General features: G+C 38.6%; 3 protein-coding genes and 1 non-coding gene across 16 annotated transcripts; 2 read left to right on the top strand and 2 right to left on the bottom strand.

Moving 5' to 3' along the window:
• LOC115740219 (pentatricopeptide repeat-containing protein At3g20730) lies at positions 1-22,545 on the top strand. 13 transcript variants are annotated; one of them, XR_004015350.2, is made up of 6 exons: positions 1-838; positions 1,204-2,449; positions 2,541-2,644; positions 4,656-4,903; positions 7,462-7,468; positions 22,535-22,545. XR_004015350.2 is itself a non-coding variant. In XM_030673687.2 (2 exons), the coding sequence occupies exons 1-2, from the start codon at positions 187-189 to the stop codon at positions 2,295-2,297; spliced, it is 1,746 nt and encodes a 581-aa protein (XP_030529547.1). In that variant the 5' UTR covers positions 1-186; the 3' UTR covers positions 2,298-4,638. The 13 variants fall into 13 exon arrangements, 1 of the variants encoding a protein (XP_030529547.1); XR_004015349.2 differs by having other exon boundaries at positions 2,532-2,644; XR_004015353.2 differs by having other exon boundaries at positions 1,204-2,454.
• Positions 6,014-6,813, bottom strand: LOC125312799 (protein RALF-like 34). The gene has a single exon (XM_048272348.1). The coding sequence runs from the start codon at positions 6,717-6,719 to the stop codon at positions 6,297-6,299; it is 423 nt and encodes a 140-aa protein (XP_048128305.1). The 5' UTR covers positions 6,720-6,813; the 3' UTR covers positions 6,014-6,296.
• On the bottom strand, positions 10,090-10,162 carry TRNAR-UCU. The gene has a single exon. It is a non-coding gene; the product is annotated as a tRNA-Arg (tRNA).
• Positions 18,955-19,977, top strand: LOC115740225 (transcription factor HEC2). Its single transcript, XM_030673694.2, has one exon. The coding sequence runs from the start codon at positions 19,031-19,033 to the stop codon at positions 19,820-19,822; it is 792 nt and encodes a 263-aa protein (XP_030529554.1). The 5' UTR covers positions 18,955-19,030; the 3' UTR covers positions 19,823-19,977.
• Positions 22,546-23,935: the final 1,390 nt, after the last annotated feature.

The following is a 23,935-nucleotide window of genomic DNA, read 5'->3' as shown; positions in this document are numbered from 1 at the left end:
ATCCCTCCTCTGTTTCGACGATTCCAGTTTGGATCCCAACGCCATTGCACGGGTATGCGTGCATGTCCTTTTTGGGCTTCTGGCACGAACAATTAGACGACGAAGCTAAAACACTCAGGTCAACCTCATATGATTGCGCTCATTGAAGAAGGCCTCAATCAGCAGATGCAGTGTATGACTTAACGCATGGGCTTATTGCATGGAGCTCCACGCATCATTCTGGTGCACCCGAGTCGCCCCTTCGACCATAGCTTTTACATGAGAATTTTACGGCTCTGCATAGCTAGGAATGCCTTCTCTTGTGGGCGCCAGATACATGGTCACGTAATCACAAGTGGGTTCTCGTCGAATGTCCACCTGAGCACTAAGTTACTGGTGTTTTATGCCAAGTGCATGGAATTGAGAAGTGCCCGCAAGGTCTTTGATGAAATGCGTGAAAGAAATGTTGTGTCTTGGTCCGCTATGGTTTCTGGGTGCTGCCAGAATGGGCACTTTGAAGATGCTCTGACGACATTCGTAGAAATGCGCAGGGAAGGTGTTAAGGCCAATCAGTTTACTTACGGGAGTGTGCTGCGGGCTTGTACTAGTAGTAGGTGTTTCAATGCGGGGGTGCAGGTACAGGGGTGTGTAGAAAAGGGAAGGCTGGTGGGTAACTTGTTTGTGCAGAGTGCTCTCATTGATTTTCACTCCAAATGCGGACAGATGGAGGATGCAGACCGATTGTTCGAGAGAATGACTGACCGGGACATTGTTTCATGGAATACTATGATTGGAGGATACGCAGTTCACGGTCTCGTTGCTAATTCTTTCCAACTGTTTTGCTTAATGATGAGAGAAGGTATTAGTAGCTTAGAGAACGTTTGGTGCAGTTTGTTGACATTATGGTAATGAACTTTGTACAGTGTAATTATTGGGAAAACGAAGAGTTTTTATAGTGTAGATTGCATATGTTGCAGGGAGTATTTGATCTTGTTATTTCTTTGATATTATGCAGTCTAGGAAGATCACTGGCGGTAAACTTTAGATAAGATGATCTAGATGAGATTACTTGCCGTAAAACATTGAATAGTATGAGCAAGAATGTGTGCGTTAACTCTCTCTCTCTCTCTCTCTCCCCATATCCTTCATATTGGCTGGTTAGAATATAATATTGTCAAAGTTCGACAATCAAATATTGCTAATATTCTGTGTCAAACTTGTTAGGCATGGCCCCTGATTGCTTCACTCTAGGAAGCGTTTTACAAGCCTGTGCTGCTGGTGGCGCTCTTCTCCAAGTAAGCCAAGTTCATAAATTTATAGTAGAATGGGGCTTCTTATATTACAAAGATTTGACTGGATCCTTGATTGATGCTTATGCAAAATGTGGGAGTGTCCAAACTGCTCATCATTTGTATAGGAGTATGTCAGAAAAGGATTTAATATCATACACTGCCCTTGTTAATGCATATGCTCGGAAAGGTAAATATGGCAATGATTTCCTGGATATCTTGAAGGAATTAGCGTGTATGCAATTGGAAGTTGATGACATTACACTCTGCTCTATACTTCATATATGCGCTGATATAGCATCATTGATCTTGGGACGACAAATACATGTTCTTGTTCTGAAACGTCTAGCCAGTAAAGATGTGGCCATTGGAAATGCTCTAGTTGACATGTATGGGAAATGTGGCGAGATCAAAGATGCTACTCATGCTTTTGTTGAGATGCAAGTGAAAAATGTCATATCATGGACTTCTTTGATTGCTGCCTATGGGAGGCATGGCTTTGGGGATGAGGCAGTTGCTCTTTATAGGCAGATGGAAAATAAAGGGCTGAAGCCAAATGATGTTACATTTCTATCTCTCCTCTTTGCTTGTAGCCATAGTGGATTGACCGGTGATGGATGGCATTGCTTTACTAACATGATCAGTAAATACGGCATTGTTCCAAGAGCAGAACATTTTTCCTGTTTGGTAGACCTATCTGCACGCAGTGGTCAATTAGAAGAAGCATATAAGATGATACAAGAGATGGATATCAAACCAAATGCTTCTCTGTGGGCTTCTATAGTGGGGGCATGTCGCATTTATGGCAATACATCACTTGGAAAAATAGCAGCTAGACATCTTGTCAGTTTATATCCAAAAAATTGCACAAATTATGTTCTTCTAGCAAGCGTATATGCTGAAACTGGAGCTTGGGAATGTGCTCAAGACACTTGGTCCTGTATGGATAAGATGGGCTTAAAGAAAGATCCAGGATACAGCCTTTTAGTACCCACAAAGAAGCGAATTGCACTTCTGCAGCATTGTTAACGATGTTGTTGTGCTGTTATTCCTTCAGACATTTTGGAATCTCTTAAATGTCTGCTCCCCTCAGAAAATAAGAGGGTATTTCTCAAGTTTTCGTTCCCTATCCATAACCACAAACGGTGCCATTCATGAATCACCATTCTCACATCGTCAATGTAAGGTGGTCTACCTTTCTAAACTGTGATGGTTTTGCTAGTTGTGAATTATCGTTTCGTTTTCCTACAAATTCTTTTGTAGTTATTTCAGGAGCATGTAACTTAAAGGTAGCTGATAGTTTCGACAAGATTCTTGAAGCTTGAGCAAAGTCAAGAATCGAGATGAAAATTTCATGCAAATAAATACTAGCACAGGTATTCCTGATGAAAACGATGTCTGGATATACTCTGTTTCAGCATTATTGAATATATTTCTTTTAAATAATTGAAACAGGCAATTTTGTATATTCTAGCGTTCTCTCCCTTGAGTGACTTCTTTGACAAAGACCTCACAAGCATTTACTTATTACAAGTCTGGCTCAGGGCTGCAGAAAAAGATGAAACCCGTAGAGCGAAACGAGGATATTGTTACTAAGCCTATGGACTTGATTTTGATTGAATGGAAACATTTAAATTGTAGTTTTAAGCTTTAGAAGCAATAACTCATGTCCCTTGTGTGCCTCCTTCTGGTTTTCTGTTTTACATGAATTTAATTGCGTCAGTTTTGAATTGCTTCTGCTGTTGCAAGTTGATCAAATGCACTGTCCTCGTTGCTGTCACTTTATATGATTTAAAGCACTCCCAGTAGATCCGCTCGCCAAAGATGTAATTATTGTAGGGGTCTCCATAAAACACCAAAAACCGATATACTGAGCCGAACCAAATCGATAAGTTCAGTTTGTTAGTTTATCGGTCTTTCCTGTTATTGGTTTATGGGTTTGGTTTTGGTTTGTAACTTAGGAAACCGATAAAATCGAACCAAACTGATAAATTTGATAATTTATTTCCTTTCTAACTGATACATTTTTTACTTTAACCTAACCAAATAAATTCTTCCAATCTGGGATTGCTCTATACTATTCGATGAAAGATTTCTAATTCTCAGGTAGGCCATTATTGATTGATTATTATCTTGAATAACACTCACAAAAGATTTTTCCGTCATCTTTGGTGTTCTTATGTTTAGTTCTTCTTTTTTCAGTGTGTGGAAATAGGTGCTTGTTGTGTTAATTTTAATTTCATAATTAAGTTAGATAGTCCAAGTACGTATTAAACTTTTTACTTATAAATTAGCTTGGTGTTACAGTTTAAAAACCGAACCAAATCGATAACAAATGAAGTTATTGGGTGGGATTGCGTTGTAATTTTATTGGTTTTTGTTTGGGTTGAGATTCTCCCAAACTGATATCAGCTTTGGGTTGAATATACCTCCCAACTGAACCTAACCAAACTGAACCATGAACACCCCTCGTTTGTTGTTAACGTGTTCATCTATCATTATCACTGACCCATTGTTGCTGTAACTGTAGGAATCCATGCTCATCACACAACTAGTGAGGAAAACTGAAGCTGTCGTATAAGAGTCTACTCAGTCGGGTAAATTAATCTACATCATAATACGAGGCAGTTGCTAGGACTAATTTGGTATCTTAAAAAAGTGGAATTTAACTTCATTGGCTAGCTGGTTTTCTTACTATAAAATGATAGAAGCTGCATTTGCATCTGTACTTCAGAAATAGAAAAGCTGCCTTTGCAATTATCTTTGACCTTGGACACCTGGGTTTTTGCTTAGTCAGAATAAAGCATGACTTATCCAGAATCTTGCACTCAGAAACGCTCCAGCTAGAGAAGTTAAATACGTCAGATCAAACCATTCCACCAATTTAGTAAGATGGGACCTTTTTTTTGGTAGCTAATGGGTGCAGTAATGTTTGTGATATACGTATGAGTTGTTTGATAGTGCAATGGCAGTTATATGTAGTTGAATGTAATGTTTGGAAAAAGCCAAGACGTATGGGATCTGTTTGTGACGTATGCTTTGACTGTTAGTAGATGGTTACTGAAAATTCTGGTTTAATAGGATATGCACCTTTAATACGGTTTGCAGGGACAGTAGATTCAACCAAAATAAATTTGGCATAAGATGAGAAATTTTAGTGGCTCGTATTAGTTGCTTAACAAAGTCGTACATGTTAAAGGCAACGAACAGTTACTATCACAGATTCATAGCGTGCCAAGGGAACAGGAAGGAGCTTTGACAGTTCTTGGAAATATTTCATTTACCATGCATCCCACTTGAACTTCTGCTGTGCCTCTAGACCTCGCTTGTTAAGTCTAAAATTTCAGCAAGTACTGATGTTGCAACTTGTTTTATTGCGAAATGCAGATTTTCCAGGAAAGTGCATGGAAATTGGAATGATTGGCCGCGACTGGAAATTCAGGTAACACATTATCATTGAACTTTTCTGAATTTCTCGGCCAGGAGCATTGTAGTTCAACATGTGAAGGTGAAGATTTTCAGGCAGACATAAGGATTGGAAGCTGAACCAGCTACTTGAGTTGGGAAGGAAGAGGCCAATGGGAGAAGCTTGAAGAAAATATATATGGCGATGAGATTTTGTAGTTGGGAAACTTGTTACCTCGAAGTGTAGAAAAGGGCATAAGTCATTTGCAATATATGGTAGATGAAGGAAACGAACAACACTAAAGAATAATTAACTGATCTGATTAGATAATGATGAGAACGATACCATGAAGTGATCATGAGATAATACCCAAATAACTCCACTCTGCCCATAAGCACGCACATTAAGCAAAAAGGTCCATTGAATACATTTATCCTCCGCGGAACGTCGACTTAGTTGAGATTTCGACGTGTTAAAAAGAAGTATAATTAGCGTCCCGTCGACAATTGCCCTCGGGACACTTATCAAACATTGTTTCCGAAAAAGATATTTTGGTTTTAACGTTCTTGGAATATAGATTGCGCATAATATGAGGATGTGCGTTAAGGATTGCTTGTCTCCTTATTTAGTCGCTTAACAAGTGGTAGGGAAAACTTCCCAACAAAATCACAAGAAAATAAGAGAAGCCAAGCTATTCGAGCGCATTTCCAGTATTTAATATAATATCTCATCGCTCAGGCATCTTGTTCAAACGGTTCTTCTTCTTCTTCTTTTTTTCTTAATTTCGCATGATTTTTTGACTTGAATCTCCTAGCAAATACTAAAAGTAAAATCCTGTATGGACCCTTTAACTTCGTTTATGACAAGGTTAAATATGCTCAAATAAAAGAATTAGTCGTGTCAATGATACATGTATAGAAATGCCTAGATGAGTCCAACACATTTCTTATAAGAGCCCCGCAGCTTAAATGTGCTTTGAAGTGTACGTGCTGTTATAACTCGTTTGACAGATGTGCCGAGTTTTCAAAATTCAAGAAGCAAATTGACAGGGGGGTGTCGTTTTCAAACTAGACAGAAGGCGGACAAGACACGAAAATGCCACGACATAATCACCGTTCGTCGATCCAAATTATTTAAATCGCACTTAGGTAGTTAGACGCACTTGAATTCCAAATAATACAATGTCGATAGTACTAATTTCCCATGAATGACAAGAGAATAGTCAAATTTTCTTAATGTTAGAGGCAGGGGAACGAGATGTGTAATTTAAATATCGGCCAACTACCTTGTCAAATCCCTTTATGTAGATCGACGAAGTTTATAATGAATAAATTCCATATACTTCTAAACTCAGGTTTAATACGAATGCTGCCTAAGTAGATCTCAAGTCCCAACATAACGCAGATTAAAACACATTTTCGCAGCACCGATCTACCGCAGAACAGACAACAAGAACAGCTAGCAACATCTCCGGCGAGATTCTGACACCAAAAAAGAAAAAAAGAAAAAGAAAAAAAAGAACTTCTCCGGCGAGATCAGAAACAGGACATCCACAAGACTTGTGAATGCAGAAATACCCAAATGGAAAAACACAATGTCGTCACGATCGAACCGGGCCATCTTCATCGCCGGCAAAAAGTGATCCTCGAGCAGCCTCGGTTGTACGGGTGGACCGGCCCGCTGACCTTGAAGCAGTTGTGGGTGTAGTACGACCTCCCCGACCGGGGAGGGCACGGCACCCTGTTCGCCGACAGCGCCCCGTACGATATGTAGTACCTCATTATGGTGTGCCAGAACAGGGACCGACGGCCCGGCTCCCCCTCGATCTCCTCGCCCGCGCCGTCCCCGCCGCCCTCGCCGAAGAAGCCGTCGTACATAGAGATCGCGCCCGGCCACTCCATTGCCGGGTCGGACGTCATCAGCTTCAGGCCCGCCTCGTCGGTCGCTCCTGCTTGGGCTTGCGCGAGGTTGGGGGCGGTGAAGAGGGAGGGGACGAGGAGGAAGGAGGTGAGGAGGGCGAGGTTGAAGACGGAGGAGGAGGCCATGAGTGAGTGTGAGAGAAGAGAGAGACAGACACAGACAGAGTGAATGGGTGATGGAAAGCGAGCGTTCGAGTTGATCTTGAGAGAAAAGTTAGTTGAGTGGCTTTAGCAATGAATTACCTGTCTTTAGTAATTTAAACTTTTTATTTTATTTTATTTTAACAATAAAGGAGCTTATGATGCTATGCATCCACAATTTTTTAACCTTTGACTAGAAGTGAGCAAACGTATCCACAGAAAGAAGTTCCTATTTCCTCTTGTCCGAAAAGATTAGCAAAGCCATCGTATGGAATCATGCAAATTTCCACTTTTAGAAGTTATGTCCCTACATAGATGACTTCTTTTATTGATTTAAACTGAATTGACAAGTTGACGATTTCGACTTAATTTGAATTAGGACATCCTTCGTTCGATTTGTCATGCTAGTGCTGGTTGGAAACATGGCTACACGGATCAAATCAATAAGAGATGATTGATTGTGGTCAAATACGATGGACCTGCATCGCCCTTGTCTTGAAATTGCAGAGTAAGAAATATGGTCTTACACCTTATTCTATTGCTTCATTTCTGATCATAAAAGAGAGAGAGAGAGAGCACGCTAGAAAGAACGATCAAGATCGGTCTATTGGGGGCACCTATTCCTAACAAGACCCGAGAGATTGGAGATTGCAATATGGCCAATCCATGATGTTTAGATATCGGCACAGCTCGTTATTGGCCCAGGTAATGATTTGACGCAAGCAAGATTTATCGTTTGACAGTCAACAAAGAGCGATTCCAACTATAAAGGGCCGAATTGAACGACACGGATAGAACCGATACGAGATAATTTCTTTCCCCGAAAGCAATTCGCAAATCGGACCGAACCATTTTTCTTGGCTGGTTCGGTTGTGTAATCCTCTGCTATTAATTAATTCAAAAACCGAATCCCAAATAAATTCGAAGCATCTCAAGCGCTAAAGCAGCTAGGAAATTTTTTTTTTTGAGGTGGGGGTGGTTCGTCTTTAAAGAGAGTGAGTTGACGGGCGAGGCAAATCATTATTGCCGAGGGCGACGGTTCACATGCATTGCATAACAGAGGTGATTGGATTCCAGCTATCATCGCGATTCGCCCCCCACGACTGACACGTGTCGCGATCCTGGGATCCTATCGGCCGTCCGGAGCTCCGGCGCGGCGACCGTGAGCATGACGTGTCGAGACGGGATTCGGTGGTACAAGGAAGAAGTGGTGGTCGTCGAAGCACTGGAGTGCAGGCGGGCTGACAGAGACCCCCAGCATGTCGGATGAAACTTTTTAAGACGCGGCTGGTCGCCTGGGCCAGGGACTGGCCCACTATCCTCCGCCTCGAATTTCTTTTCACTTTTTACTTTTCATTTAAGTTTATTTATCGATTGTCGTTTTCTGAAATTCTTTCTACCCAATATTTGCGCTCCATCTCCTTTGACTCCCGTGACGAAATATTCGAAAAATATTTTTCTAAAAATAAACATTTTCAGCATTTGTGAAACGAATGAATAAAAAATATTTTTATCATCCACAATAATATATATAATATGCGATTTATAATGAAAATATTTTTATTGACTAATAATTTAATGCATGCAAAAGATTCTTTTCAAAAAAATTATTTCATAATCATCCATTTTCCTTGAAACAAATAGAGCCTTAGTCTTTTTGACTCTCCTCTTCTCTTCATTCGCCCAATCTCGATCAACTTAATTTGTTTCGTCGGAATTGATTTAACATCTTCCAGAGAATGAATTGCTTGTGCAACACGAAGCCAGACATGAGATGAGATCTAGCATAAGTATAGACGATAAAATCCTAATAAAGCAAGATACGATGTACTCAACATGTACATCGATATGAATTTGTTACGTCGGAATTCCTCCGCGACAAAATATCCTTCATCGAAATTCATTTTTCGGCTTTTAAATGTGATAAAAGGGCCTTAAGGTGATATTGGATAGGAAAGTTCCAGATTGTCGAAAAATCAAAGCATAAAATTTACAAAGATTTCAATAAAATTACACAAGTATTATCTTTATCAAAGTTTGACTCGATGGAGAGACTCTATAAGTACAACTTAAAAGAAATCTGTACGGATGAAAATGAAAGGAAATACACAAATGTAGACCAAACCAGAGTTTGACTCAATTGTGTGGTTTGGTAAGCACAATTCCCTTCAAGGATAACGAACTAACGCACCCAAAATAGTGTCAGAGTTTGACTCGATGACAAAACCTTGAACACGCTTCAATAATACACTAGAGTTTGACTCGATGGTGCAGTATTTGGGATAAAAATGAATGTCAGAATTTGACTTAATTATGAGAATCTAAAAGCTATAGTTAAGGAAAGTAAAATACGGTTCGAAAAATAAAGAAAAGATAAATTTGTTGATTTGTTCGGGGAAGAGAGGAATTCTTATGTGCCTGCTCGGTGGTATTTATAATGGCTGAAGAAGTAATTACTCTTCGATGGTTGTTGTTCTAGCCCGCCAAAACCTGCAACGTTCTTTGGCTTCTTCAAATCCTTCTAACCAGGTCTTCAAGCAGTTATTTAAATCTTAAATAACTGATGATATTGGCGCTTTAATTTGATCATTTTGTCAAACGTAGCTATGTCCACGTTCTCCCCTCCTTGGGGCTTTTGAAGGCAAAATTTCAATAATTGTCGATGAGTGAGTCAGCTATTTCGCTATTGTTCACGCAACCCGTACTCACATCTTCCGTGCCTTTTGAGCCATATTTTAGGGATTTATCCCAATTCTATCTGCCCAACAACTATTTCCCCGCTAAGGAATTCAAAGGGAAAATTTTCGCACTCTTTGGCACTTCTTGAAAAGATCTTGAATCCTTAGCGGCATTACTCTCCGTTGGTGTCTATGTCAATAGCAAGCTTAGCACTTCTATTGACATTTATCGGCATCTTCACATGCCCTGCAATGCCTTTTTCGTCCTTTATCGAAACGCCTTCTCTTCACGTGTCTATCACGCATCTCAATTCTTCTCGTGTTTTGTTCGAGTGTCGATTCTTCACGTGTTCCGTACATATGTCGATTTCTCACGTGTTTTACACATGTATCGATCTCTTATATGCACGGCACATGTTTTGTTGGGCGAATTATTTTGAGTGCCGACAGAATTAAAGGTTTCACAATGTCTCAATCGATTAATTTCAAATAACGATGTGCTCTTCATACCAATGTTAACTAACGCAAAACACAAACGCAGGCTTGATACTGCAACGTGATTTAATTGGACGTACTCTCCTTGCTTCGCACGAATGTCAAAGTAAAGAGAAAAATTTTTTTATGACGAAAGACGATAATAGACCGGACTGAAAAAACATGTGATGGCATGCACACCGCACGCCTGGTGGGACTCGAACCCACAATCGTCTGATTAGAAGTCAGACGCCTTATCCATTAGGCCACAGGCGCTCCTTCGTCTATCTTACAAGCTGTGAATTTTATATAAATTAAAACCAATGTTAGATAAATGGGTTTGTCCGGCCCATCTAGCCCTCGTGACGATAAAATATCTGAATTAATGTATAGGTACATTTGGTTTAGCATTTTGAAAGCCCCTCGGAGAAAATTTGGGATGTTTGGAACCATTCCCAAGGAGTTTTGGGACGAAAGCTGGTCTCGGAAGGAGCTTTCAGCATTTTTCAAAGGAAAATTTTCAAATAAGGGCATGAAGTGGATCTCTTTTCAAATAAGGACATAAAGTGCCTTCATTTTTTCAAATAAGGACATGAAGTGCATCTCGTTTCAAATAAGGGTCCGAAGTGTCCTTATTTGAAAAAATGTGCACTTCAGACCTTTATTTTAGAAAATGAAAGAACTTCGATCCTTTATTTGGAATTTTTCATTCCGAAAACACTAAGCCCTCAATCAATGAAAGTTGTCACTTGCATTCGCCCTAAAAAACTTATTAGATATCCAAGTTTACCCCTTTTAGAAAACACACCCTGTATCTAGAAAGAGGTATCCTTGGGCCCAACCCGGGAATGAGCTTGAGCTTGTGGTTTTTCTGGTTTGAAATTGAAAACGAATGATCGGCCCGGCCCAACAATTGAAATAAAGCATACAGAAGATTGACGAAGAAGCAACAAAGAGAATTCGTCTCGGCTCGCGCTAGGGCATCCAAGGCTAACGAAAAAAATAATAAGGGGATCGAGATCGGCGGTCCAAGAAATATGCATTAAAGAGCATGAAATACAAGACTTTATACGCGTATTTCGTATGGACTGTACAGTCACTAAAATTCACGCCGGAATGATAGCGGACCGCTAGGGAGGGTGTCAGCCACCGCCTAGCTCCCGCCATGGCCCATCAACGGTTCGGATCCTCGAGACTCGTCGACGCATGAGCTTTAGTTTGGTGATGCCTATCATATACATTTGGGTATCCCCTAATTAGACGCCTTCCATTGAATTCAACCCTTTTCTGATGAGGAAAGAAGAGGATAAGGTTCTCTTTTTATTACCCCCCCTAGTCGTCTCTCCACAACATGTCTATATTTTTGAATATTTATAAGGGAAGGACCCCAAACAATTTCTCTTTTTCATTCAAGTCCTCCCTCTCTAACTTGTTGGAGGCCTCGAAGCTTCATTGGCCAACTAACTGAGTTACCCCAGTAATGATCAGAAGAAAATTGATGCCAGGACCAAAATAAATAGCTCAAGAACACTCCAAGTTGTGTGGTCCAACACTGTGTGGTTCAATTTTCCTATTGTGAGTTTTATTTTTTTATTTTTATTTTTTTGCAAAGAAGCCCCTCCAATTTTTGTTTTTGTTTTGTATTGTAAAACTGTATTATTTTCTTATACAAAGACGACATATATCATATTTATTTGATCTTGATCTTTGAATTTAGCATATTTTCTCGCTGTTAACGCGTCAATTACAATCAACAAATCAAAAGGGTATTTGCAAACTTTTTCAAAAGATTTCTACGTTCAAATAATAATAATAATAAATTTGTATGATGAAATCTAGTTTCTGAATAATTGTAAAAAAGTATAAATGACTTGAGATAATTAAAAATCCCAAACATATTTTGTGCGTTGTTATCTCACATCCTTAATTTTTAGAACCAAATATTACATATTAAACTTAGATAATTTATTCGACCAAAAAGAAAAAGAAACTTAGATAACTTCAAATAGATTTTCAATTCTTATTTGTTCCGAAGAACCATTATCCTTTCCCGTTCCGATGTGACGACTTTCATAGGTTTGCCAAGTAATTCCAAATAAATTTAACCCATACGAAGAGCCAGGTTTCTTTGGTAATACGGAACAAAAATCAAATCTCAAAATTAACGTTAGAAAGTAAAATCATCGAGGCACTTGACACTTTAACTGACGTAAAGGTGACAATAAGAAACTATTCTCCGGAAATTGAATTTCAAGTATCCATTACGTATTTACCCAAAAGGCCATATTTTCTCAAAAGAAGCACCGCCCGACTTGAATTCGAGAGTTGACCACATGCACGGTGTCCCAACCCAAGTGCAGGGCCATTGATGAAACGATGTGTCGTTTTTGTGCTAACTGCGTTTCGAGTTACCCATGAATCCATCCACCGACCGAAATGCACGAAAATAGCAAGGAAAATAAAAACTATTTATTTGCCGACATAATTACTTAAAACCCACATCAGAACCAACTCGAACATGCCATTAAATTTCCATTTTTTTTTTGTCTTCCTGCAGAAATTAAACAAAAATTGGACAGACAAATCTGAAAAGACAGGAGTTACAGAAACTCTTTGGTATTGCCTGTTTAAGGTAAGAATGGAGAAGTGGACCCAAAAAGGAAAAAAATGAAACTAGTCGAGTTTGTGATGTAATGATGGAAAGAGACTTTAGATTTAGGACCGATTTCCTCAGCATTATTTTAATTATTTTTTCTTATTGTACAATGATAATTTTGTTTATTTGTATTTTTTTTTTGCGGCATTAAATTTTGTTATCTTCTGCTGACGAAACGGGCCCGTTAGCAGAATGCGATAATGGGGGGAGATTTTTGAACATTTTACTGTTCAAATTTTATGATGTCTCCAACGGCGCGAAAGAATTGTTTATTGAACAATAATAATTTTGGAAAATAATCTGACAGCACCACTAATTTCTTCATGTGCAGCAACATGTTGCTTCACAAGCTGAATTAAATTTATGGAGGGGGTAGGCTTTGGTCTTTTCGAACAAGGGGTTATATATCCACAAGTTTGAGTATAGTATGTATTCCTTGTGTTTACTCGGAATATTCGACAGATGATTTGTGTAATTCGGTGGACCGAGTCTAAGCAAGTGTTTGATTTCGACGAGAGATGAGCTGTCGGCCTATATTATAAAGATAGAGGCTGAAGTTACCTCAAGTTACAAAAGATAGATCCAACACTTTAATGGGAAATCTTTGATCCTATACGTTCTTCCCCATTCATAGTCAACAGTTTGCCCCAAGGGCAAGTTCCATATCTAAAAGTCAAGTGATAGAATAATGTGCAATTGCTACCAAACTCAAGAAAACATTAAAAAAAAAATACCCAACTTTGATATAATGGCTATAGCAATATCTCTGCATTCCTTTTCAATTATTATTTGCACATCTCTAAGCAAAATCCGACATTGATTTGATCAAGTTGCCTATCTTTGCAAACTCATGGTAACATCTTTCTTGGGGTTTTAGTGGTTTGGTTTTGAATGTTTTGATAAGTAGAAATTAAGATGAGTGTTTTTCCAAAAATAAATGGCCTTTTCGTAAATAGGGACACAAAATAGTGGGACAAGTGCACTGAAAGTCCTAACATTGATAATCAAAATACAATTGAGTCATAAAACTTTCAAAAACATGCAACAAAATTCTAAAACTTGTTATAAGAGTGCAATTGAGTCCTCAAACTATGAAGTTCTAAAACTTGTCAAGTTGGTATAATTAAGTCATAAAACTCGTAAATATTTTTTGTTTGTCATGTTGGATGGAGTTATCGGAATGATTTGTGCACTTTTTGAAAGTTTTAAAAGCTAATTGCACTTTCACGATAAATTTTAGTACTTAATTACATTTTTTGAAAATTTTTAGGATTCAACTGCACTTTCGTGACAACATTGATCTCTTGAACATTTGATGTGAAGGTGCAAAGTGCAAAAGGGGGTCTTTAAAGGTAAAACTTAGGTGTATGTTCGGTATTTTCAGCAGTAAAGATGATTCAGGGAAATGAAAGGTGGATGCTAGTTTCAAATTGACCATGGTCAAAATCCATCACTTCTTGTCTGGATCGACCAATTGCAATCATTGATGATGCTTTTGTAGCACCGCGAGTTAGCAACATTTACTATGAGAGGCATCTACTGTTTCGTGCACTGCACCAAACCATGCTGCCCAAGAGATTGAAATTTTCAGCTTTAACTTTACTGGCCCCCTTTCTTCTTTTTTTAATTTTATTTTATTTTCTAGTTTTTCTTTTATTATTTTATGATTTTCTAAGTATGCTAAGGGGTGCCAAGTGCAATAAAAAAATGTTTAAAAGAGCCATGTCAGTATTTTTTCGGCTATCCAAATAAGACAGACTAAACATAGTCGTTGATTACACTAATTGTAACATATTTTAGGACTTAATTATACTATTTGGACATTTTAGAATTTTGATCGCATTTTCTCGATAAGTTTTGGAATACTTAGCGCACTTATTCTTTATATATATATATATATATATATATATATATTATTTTGCTAGCTTGAAATAAGGAGTTTCTAATTGGTATAATATATATTTCGTATGTTCCAATAATAGTCATAAACATTTTCTCGTATCAATTTTGGGGTATTTGAGACTATTTGAAGGCCGGTCAATGGTGAAAAATGTCGTAGCTCCACCACACGGACCTCGACGCTGTATAGTGTATGCCACAAAACAATCGAGACTCCTTGCGGGGTCAGGTAACACGTCATGCTCAATATGCATCTTGTTTTAATCCCAATACAAATTTGCTGAAAAGCACACACTTCCAGCAAAGTTTGGTCCCCATGACTAAAGTTGAAATACGATAAAATTTATCCTATCTTGTATTTGATTTCTATTCAAGATAGACATGATTTTTCATATTCATGGGATAAAAGATGTTTTTCTCGAATAACAAACTTCTTAAATTAAAAATGTTAAAATAATAAGTGAATTCTAATTTTTTTATTTAACTAAAAACAAGTAAATAAAAATGAAGCAGAAGAATCCCGATTTTAAATGAACAAATTATTCGACCAAAAAAAACTTGATCAAATTTAAATTTGAAACGGATCTTTCTAATTCTCTTCGTCTCCTTCTTTCATATTTTTGGTTTATGTCCGTAGTTCTTTATTCACGTCAAAGTTTCACGAAAACCATGAGAGAATTGAAGCTCCTCCTTTGTAACTCTCCAGGTCTTGTCAAAAGTCCACGAAAACAGCAAAAAAGTTGAAACTATTTCTTTTCAGTATATATGTGGTTTATGCTGAAGTTTTACGAAAGTGGCGAGAGAGGCAAAGCACTATTATTTTTTTAAATCACAAAGGTGAATAATCAAGTTTTCTCTTTTTTACTAAATTTAGTTTGCTAGTCGATCTACCTAGTTGATGTTGCTATAGCTCGTTTACATTTCTTCTCATAGTCGAATTTGTGACTCTCGAATGTTGTAATGAGCTCTTTCTCTTTTGAAGATGCAAATCATACAATAATTATCAATTGATTGTGGAGGTTATATCCTCTGTGCATTTGTGCTTTCTTTAGCAATGAATCATGAGAATTCTTGCCATCTTCATTCGTGCATTTTCAACTTCATTTACATTGATATGTCGTTCATACTAAACGATGGATATGACATGATATTAAATAATCCGATTTCATTACTATGATTAACCAAACAAGAGATAGGAGATAGCAAAATCTCTGAATTTCACATCTTATCCTATCTAGTCCTATCGTGATTGGAAATTCAGAAGACCAAACGCGTCCTTAGATATATGCTATTCAATAGAAGGCAATAGCTATATATTTCTATTTACGATTTAACATATATATATTTTTTGAGGAAATGATTGGCAAGCACAATGCTCTTATCAATGCGCTCTCCATCGAACATCTCAAGCCAAGAAAACTTTATAGAAGAATTTCTAGACCCGTCATACTTTTTTCAACATCCTACCTAAGCGCATCCCTCGATTTTTCAAAATGCACTTTTGGACTCTCATATGCAATTTTGGGTTCCATGTCCATTGCTAACAAGAATAAATAACAAAATATATTTTCATCATCAACGAAAATACTTAGACATAAATTGTTGTCGATAATAAAAAATATTATTCAGCTGTCAATTATTTCAAGTAATACAATCAACTTCTTTTTCTTCATTTTTTTTTACGAAATAAATGGAGATTTAGGCACGTCATTTCATCTCAGCACAAGCACTTCCTTTTAGAAAAAATTGTCATTTTCTTTTCTAAAGCATCCTCACCACTTTTCCGGATGAGATATTATCGAAAACGACAAGATGGAAAATGACAAAAGATAATGAAATTTGAAGAGAAATTTTACCCATTTGGCCCCAACTTTATTGGCGTGAACAAATTGACAAATTGGTGGTGGGTTTTTCTCAAAAATTGCCAAAGGCCCTCGAGATCCCACACCTCCCACGACCCTTTCACAAGTTGTTGCAAACTCAAAAAGGCAAAACCAAAACTATTTTTATGAAAAATTGAATGGACAGATAGAAAGGCTGCTTTGGACCCAAAAAAAAAAAAGATAGAGAAGGCTGCTGGGAAAAGATTGCTGGTTCTGCTGCTAACTTGGCTACCAATCCGAGGACTTCGCCAGTTCGAAACGGGCAGGTGGGAAGCGAAAAAAAAAAAAAAGACAGAAGAAAAAGTGCATCAGCTTCTGCTAAATCTTTGGGGCTGGCGATCACCGTCGCTGTCAGGAACGGAGGCCTCCGTGAACTCGATCCCACGTGAGCTCAGCTCATGCGGACCGTTGGATGAGATTGGCTTCCCGCGAGGTCTGTCTGATCCGACGGTGGATGTGAGTTGAGCTCATCTTAATCCGGCGCAGACGATATTTGCTCCACCATCAACCCCCCCTGATCCACCTTGAAGGGCGTGCCGCGAAAGCCCTAGCAGATAACAACGTCGACTTGGAGTTATTACCGGCGTCTGCACGCGTCATAGGTCCCCAACCCACCAAGAGCACTTCACATGTGCAAAGCCAAAGGAAAGAACAAAAAGAAAAAAACTTAATTTATTTTCCATATTTGTCTAAAGTACTATCATCATTACTTTCTACAAGAGGGCTTAAATTATGTTCGAAATCCATGGTTACTAGTAAAAATGTCTCGCTAGTTTAGGGCATGCATCACAACACTTCTAGAGTAAAAATTTATTTTGTAATGTAACTTTCAGAACATAAATTTATTTGATTATGCAACTTTATTTTTCTGCTTTTGAAGCATTTTTTTTAAAAATAGTTTTGGAGTCACTTGAAGAAATAAAAAAAAAAAAATCAACTTCTACTTAGTGTTGCGATGCACGTCCTTACGTTCCAGCTATCATCACCATCGCACTTTTACAAGAAGCGTGACTTAGTATCTAAATGACTAACATTTCGACACTAGGATTATCTATAGAAACATGTCTAAACCTAACAAGGAGTTGCCGGAGTAAATCCACTGCCGGGCAGCGGAGTTGGCCGGTGGGCTTGAATCGGCGGTGCAAAGCCGAGATGGCACGGGCGTGGTTCGTCTGACAAGAGGTCATGTGAATGTGGGGTTTTCTGGTAATGTATCCGGCTTGAAAAGGTCAATTTTTTCAGAGGCATAAATCATACTTTCCAAAGAAAAGCTTATTCCTTGTAAGAAAGCAAATGGGTTCATGCACCTTTCCTTCTACTGTCATTCTCCTTAACCCCAGCCATCCAATCGCTGGCCTTTTCACACGAGTTGTACTTGCTCTGATTGATATCCAAAATTAGATTTTTTGTTTCTGGCAAAATTATTACAAAAAGTTAATACATACATATGTGTGTATGTATCTATGTATTTCCAGTTTAAGTGGAACCTGTGGATTTTAAATTTTTCTCTAAATTTCACATTCTTGGATATAAGTAAGTTTTTAAACTGTTTTGTTTGAAGTCTCGTCCAAATCTCGAAATCCCTTAGACCTTAAAAAATAAGAAAGAATATTTCCCGTCATCAAGTAAGAAAAATATATGAGACGTAAGGCGCGCGCACACCGACATAGTTAAAATAATGAACACATTCAGACAGATCGCCCGATTATCGGACAGGCGTTGGAGGCCCCCGTAGGTGTGCAAATTCCATTCTTTTTAACCACGCAGAGGATCCAAGTAAGCTCCTAATGACCTTTTGATTGTGTATTCCCGATTTAAGTGACAACTCGTGGATTTAAAATTTTCCTTCAAATTTCACATCCAGCTTCCATTTTCCTCATCACCCCCATACCTCCCAAATCAAGTCTCAACCAAATGCAACCGACCTTCATCATATAGTTGACTTCTGTGTTGAAACCCCGCGTTACGCCTTAGCTTTATTTTCCTACCTTCGTAGAAAAAAGAAAGATTATTTTCCTACGGCCGACATATAATATTCAAATTCGCTCAAATGACTAGTTATCCATCTAAATTGAAGTGACGCATGTGAAGCCCTGCTGATTCAACCGATCGGCCGACGGGCACTTAAATTTCAAATCTGATTATCTTGTTTCGTTCGAGGCGAAGAAACATCATTTTTATATTGCATGGTGTAATTAATACCACCCCCCTATTTCATGTCAAGACACATGATATGACCAGAAATTTCAGAAGAACCCTAAAAAGAAGTCTCAGAGATATTTAGGGTTTTTCTTTTAGAGGTAGCCCCACATAATTGGAGCTTAAATCATAGGCTCATCATAAATGAGAGAGAAGACTTCTCTTTCTTTCTTTCTTTCTTTTTTTGTTTTGTTTTGTTTACTTTCTGGGTTTGATTTACTAGTTAATTATATTTATATCGCGAACAACTTGCTATATAAAGCTCCGTCCACTTTCCACCTACGCTGCTCGATTTCGACGGTCGGTCCATGAGATATTAATCCATCCCCACAAAGCTTCTAATCTCCATTGTTGTGTGTGTGTACATCCTCTTTGGTTTCTTTCTCTAACATCCTTATCTCTGCCGAGAAATCTTTAACTCTGACTCTTTTTCCATTTCATCTCGTCTCTTAACCCTCTGAAAGAGAGCCACAACGATCAACGCTCTCCAGCTCTGTCTGTCTTCTCATGGATGCCGATATGATCAAGTTATCGCCGGAAGATCACATGGACATCATGAAGATATTGATGCAGCCCGAGAAGTATCCCGAGCTGTACGACGCCTCGCATCACGACCTGTCTGATCACTCCGGCCCGGCCGGCCCCGTGGCGGCGGGGAGCTACCCGCCGCTGCCCCACCATCGAAACCCCGTCGGGCCGCCGATGTCTCAAGGTCCCGCCACCATTTCGTTCATGGGCAACCATCCGGTCCACGACCCGCCCTCCGCTCCACTGCCGCCTCATTTTTTCAAGGGCGGGGGCGGCCCGGCGGGCCGGCTGATGGGCGCGTACTTGTCGGGTAGCGCGTCCTACGAGAAGAGGAATTCCATGGCGGCCATGAGGGAGATGATATTCCGGATCGCGGCGATGCAGCCGATCCACATCGACCCGGAGTCGGTCAAGCCGCCCAAGCGGAGGAACGTGAGGATATCCAAGGACCCACAGAGCGTGGCGGCGCGGCACCGGAGGGAGAGGATCAGCGAGAGGATAAGGATACTCCAGAGACTCGTCCCCGGCGGAACCAAGATGGACACGGCCTCGATGTTGGACGAGGCCATCCACTACGTCAAGTTCTTGAAGAAGCAAGTGCAGTGCCTAGAGGAAGCTGCCGTGAGCAACACTAGTAAGCAAATGGGCATCGGCTTCCCGGCGGCGGCGACGGCGGCGGCGACGGTGGCGATGGGGAATTTAAATTATTCACATCTAGGGAAGGATTTCCAGAGTGGGCAAGTGGTGGGGTCAATGCAGATATTTGGCTGATAATTTTGAAACGGGTTCTCTTTTTTAATCCTCTTTTTCGGATAGTCAGTGATGAATGGTGATGTTCTTCAAACGATTGTGGCGAGTGGAGTGCTACCCTTCTTCTCATAATGTAATCAGAAAATTGTGCTTTGATAAATGTATTTCTTTCAAACGGATTAAAGAAACATCACCATATTTGCATTCTTTATTACAAGATGTTCTCGTTGGCCATAAAAAAAGATGAGAAAATGATTGCGCATGGATGCTTCTGTGTATATATGTAGGTTGTAGTTATATAAATAATATCTTGGTTTGGACGATCGATACGATTTGCAACTACGCAAATATAGTTTATGTTGTCCTCAGGCGGTAAAAAAACCTTAATTTTGTGTATTTTTGTGTGTGTAACTTTTAGTATTTTATATTCACTCTATCGATGGACACGTTTATTTCTAAGATGAAGAGTTTGTGATTGTTCACTGGATGTAACAAGGGTCCCTGGGTTGACATGTAGAGTTTGTGATTGTTGAATTATGTTTTGAGAAGGAGACGGGGCTTTTACATTCGAAGGAAGAAATAGACGAGGGAGATATTGTATGTAAGCAAAGGATTTGTATACGAGTCTTTTTGGTTAGTCCAACAATGATGGAATTTGGAAATACAAAAGGTATCACTGTTGGTGCACTGGTCGTCCTTCGTGGAAAATCGCGCTATTTTGGGTTTAAGGTTTGTCATGTTAAAGTACATGGGATTGGCTAAATTGTTAAGGAACTAATTTTTGTATGTGGATTAGGCACATGACGCAAATTCAATTTTCCATCCCAGCACCGTAAGCAATTTCATGTTTGGATCGCTTGCTTGGACTTTGTCATGCATTTTAACCGGATAATAAAGTTAGCAGAGTATTTCGTAGATTCGATATTTACCTAATTAAGGAGGGCTTTCTCGTCATAAAAGTAAATAAGTCAAATTCATGAAGTTGATCTTATAAGTTTTGGCCTCGTTTCAATTAAATAAAAGAACTAGCTAGCAAGGATTTAGTCGCTCAACTTCTGTCATTGTTGCAATGCGGTCCTTCCTCTTCTTTTCTTTCTTTCTTAGGGTAAGTTTTAGTCTCCAACTTATATGCAGAATTGGGTTCGAGGCGCCCGCTTTTCCTACGTGGCCACACACGTGGAGTTCCTGTTGGCGAATGCTTGACTCGGAAGTAGAAAAGACAAAATGGCGACACGTGAGATGCTGAAGATATTTACGCAAATTCAAATATGAATTAAAGCGTGTCGTTTCCATTTCTAATTTAGCAATTTAGCTAGGACATGTCAATTCATGTTTTTGGGTAGGACATATCAATACATCAAAAGATGAAACCCGTCGTACACCAGGTCTAAATTTTTTTAGGCAAAAAAAGTCCTGATCATAGTCTAATCAACTATTAATTTTTTTTAAAAGCACAATTTTTTAAGACCACCACGCCGACAATATTTTTCTGTCGTTTAGGTCACGTAATTAACTAAATGGTAGTTGCTTAACCTTCAATCACTCGAAATTTCAAGACCCCCTCAGTTGCTATGGATGCCTCGATCCGTTTGCTTCAATATCGATGGTCTTAGGACTTGCTTGCGTGTATAGTTTCGAACTTGACTGCCCTAATTGGAATGTATAGCGGTCCATTGTATGGACATCGAATATGGGACCTTTTGCGAACTTCTTCTGCTTGAGAGATTTATGATATATTGCATTGCCATAAACACTATAAGATTCTAGAATTAGTATTAGTTAGTTTGCAAGTTTTAAATGTAGTTAATTGGTTTAAGAATATATCAATTGAATTATATAGTCTCCCTATTGAATTTGATGTTTAGCGGTGATATATGTTTTATATTTTGGAAAGTATCAAAGTGATTCTAGCTTGATGACTCCAAGAATCTCCTTAAATTGTTGCCTAAAGCTCTTTCTTTGACAATTTGTTACTTGTTATTCTTCTCCCTATTTTCTCTCTTTCCCGTGGGTTCATGGGGTTTGTGAGCTATCAAAAGAATTGCATATCACGCGAGTGACCAGCTTATCGAGATGGTGGTTGTAGTTATTGAAGATCTAGACAATTTCGAAAATTTTACTAAGAAAACATGTTTAGAGTTGATTCAACAAGCACCAAAGACCCGATCCGAGATTGATCCGATTACGGATCACCGGATCACTCACTCAAATAGAGGAGCAAATTGCCATAAGGGCGTGATGTCATTATGTTAATAAAAAGTAGCTCGGTGGTATGAACACCTCTAACGGAGGGACAAATAGTCAATTTTGAAAGGTTGTTGACAATTCACTCTCTTAGTCCGAACAGAGTAAATTGCCTTTTAATCGTAAGAGTAGGAATTGTATAAGCTCAACTAGTTGTTCATATGAAAACCCCCCCTCCCAAAAAAAAAAAAAAAAATAGTTGTTCATCTGATTGCACTTAAATGATGCCCCACGTTAGACCAAAAAAAAAAAAAAATGGTGCCCCGCGTGCCGATAATACTATACTAACATGCTTGTTATATTAACATGGGGACATAAGCCTTTCTAATATTAAATTAACATATTTGTTATGTTGCGCTAGTATATTGCCTACAAAATCATTCCCTTTCTTGTGCACGGTTAGTATATATTGTGCATGACTCTGAATAGTCAAGAGGGTCGGTTGCTCCCCAAGACAAAAGCGAGTGGAATGAGGGTTCCTGTCTTAAGGATCATTCTTAATCTCATTTATTACATCCAAAAGAGAAAGCATATATAAATAAAATTCATGGAATTTTTTTTTGGAAAAAATTTGGTCAAACCTGATCTAGCAAATAGACCCCATGTGGGATATCACACAAAGGTCCCAACATTGCAATAAAGGACATAGATGCAGATTATTATAGTATTATTGTTATTATTAGGGTTTTGGGGGGTGACCCCCTTTTCGTGGATTTAGGAACCACCACCCCTAAAAAAAGTATGAGTGCATTGCATCTCTGACACATTCCATATCCTTTGCTTAAAAAATATGTTTATCTTCTCTTTCCCAAAGTGGGATAAGTTCTCATGTTCTTTGTGACAGGACTTGTTGATGGAAAATTTATGTTTTACGCATGGTGTGACCTAACACACTTGCATGATTGATGCCCCTACACATTAGTCATAGGAAGCTCTCTTTATCGTGAACATGTCTTGTCCTTTTCTCCCAACAAAATTTTCAACTCAACATTGACAGTTCCATTTGTTTCGCAAACAAATCATGATTTGCAAAATATATTTTTGAAAAAGGATCATTTTTGTAGCTTGAAAAAAATGAATCGACCAAAGTTATTTTCATCATCTATTTAAACAAAAACTATTATTGATGATTCATATCTATCATTGGCTTTGTAGTACCTAAGGGAAAATTGCCAAAAAGGTCCATAAGTTTATTGCAATTGTGGCGGTTCAATTATAAACAATTTTTTTTTTCGCACAATTGAGTTTTAAATCTTTTGTATTTGTGCAATTCAATCCATTTGACTAGCTCCGCTAACTTGAACAATTTCTAATAATATTTTGATACTTTTTATTTTCCTTTCTCCGTCTTTCCCCCTTGTAGCCGGAGAGGGTCGGTTGCGAACCCGGACCATCGCGAGGCGTGGCCCGCCTCACCGGCCATAGGGGCAAGCAAAAAAATGAAAAAAAAAGAGGAAAAAATAAATCATAAACATTAAAAACTATTCATGTTAGCTTTGACCGGCTAAACGGATTGAATTAACATAAATGCAAAAGATTTAGGCCTAAATTGACACAATTGCAATATGTCTATGATTTTTTTGTTAATTTTTTTTCGGAACCTATAATTATAAGTATTTTTCACATCATTGTTTTTCTTTAGAAACATCGAACCATAAGTTCTTGCGAACATTTCAACTAACTGCATGAAATTTATTTGCCTATTGTGTGACTCAAATTAAGGATGACCTGTCATACTCATTAAGGTTTGAAGGGTCCTAGGTGATTGTTTGCTTCGGGTGTAAGATTGAATTATTGGGAAGGTCATCAAGACCCTCTTGGCTTCAAACCCAAAAAATAAGAAAAAATGAAAAATTTACCCTATGACTTCTAGGAATTGAAATGTTTTCA

Source organism: Rhodamnia argentea, chromosome 1 (genome assembly GCF_020921035.1).
Source record: "Rhodamnia argentea isolate NSW1041297 chromosome 1, ASM2092103v1, whole genome shotgun sequence".
NCBI classification, from domain to species: Eukaryota; Viridiplantae; Streptophyta; class Magnoliopsida; order Myrtales; family Myrtaceae; genus Rhodamnia; species Rhodamnia argentea.
This window is presented reverse-complemented; position numbering and strand designations above follow the sequence as displayed.

Coding starts and splice junctions, on each gene's coding strand:
- LOC115740219 (XM_030673687.2), top strand. CDS start 187: ATGGGCTTATTGCATGGAGCTCCACGCATCATTCTGGTGCACCCGAGT. Junction 839..1,203: donor TTGCTTAATGATGAGAGAAG/GTATTAGTAGCT, acceptor CAAACTTGTTAG/GCATGGCCCCTGATTGCTTC.
- LOC115740225 (XM_030673694.2), top strand. CDS start 19,031: ATGGATGCCGATATGATCAAGTTATCGCCGGAAGATCACATGGACATC.
- LOC125312799 (XM_048272348.1), bottom strand. CDS start 6,719: ATGGCCTCCTCCTCCGTCTTCAACCTCGCCCTCCTCACCTCCTTCCTC.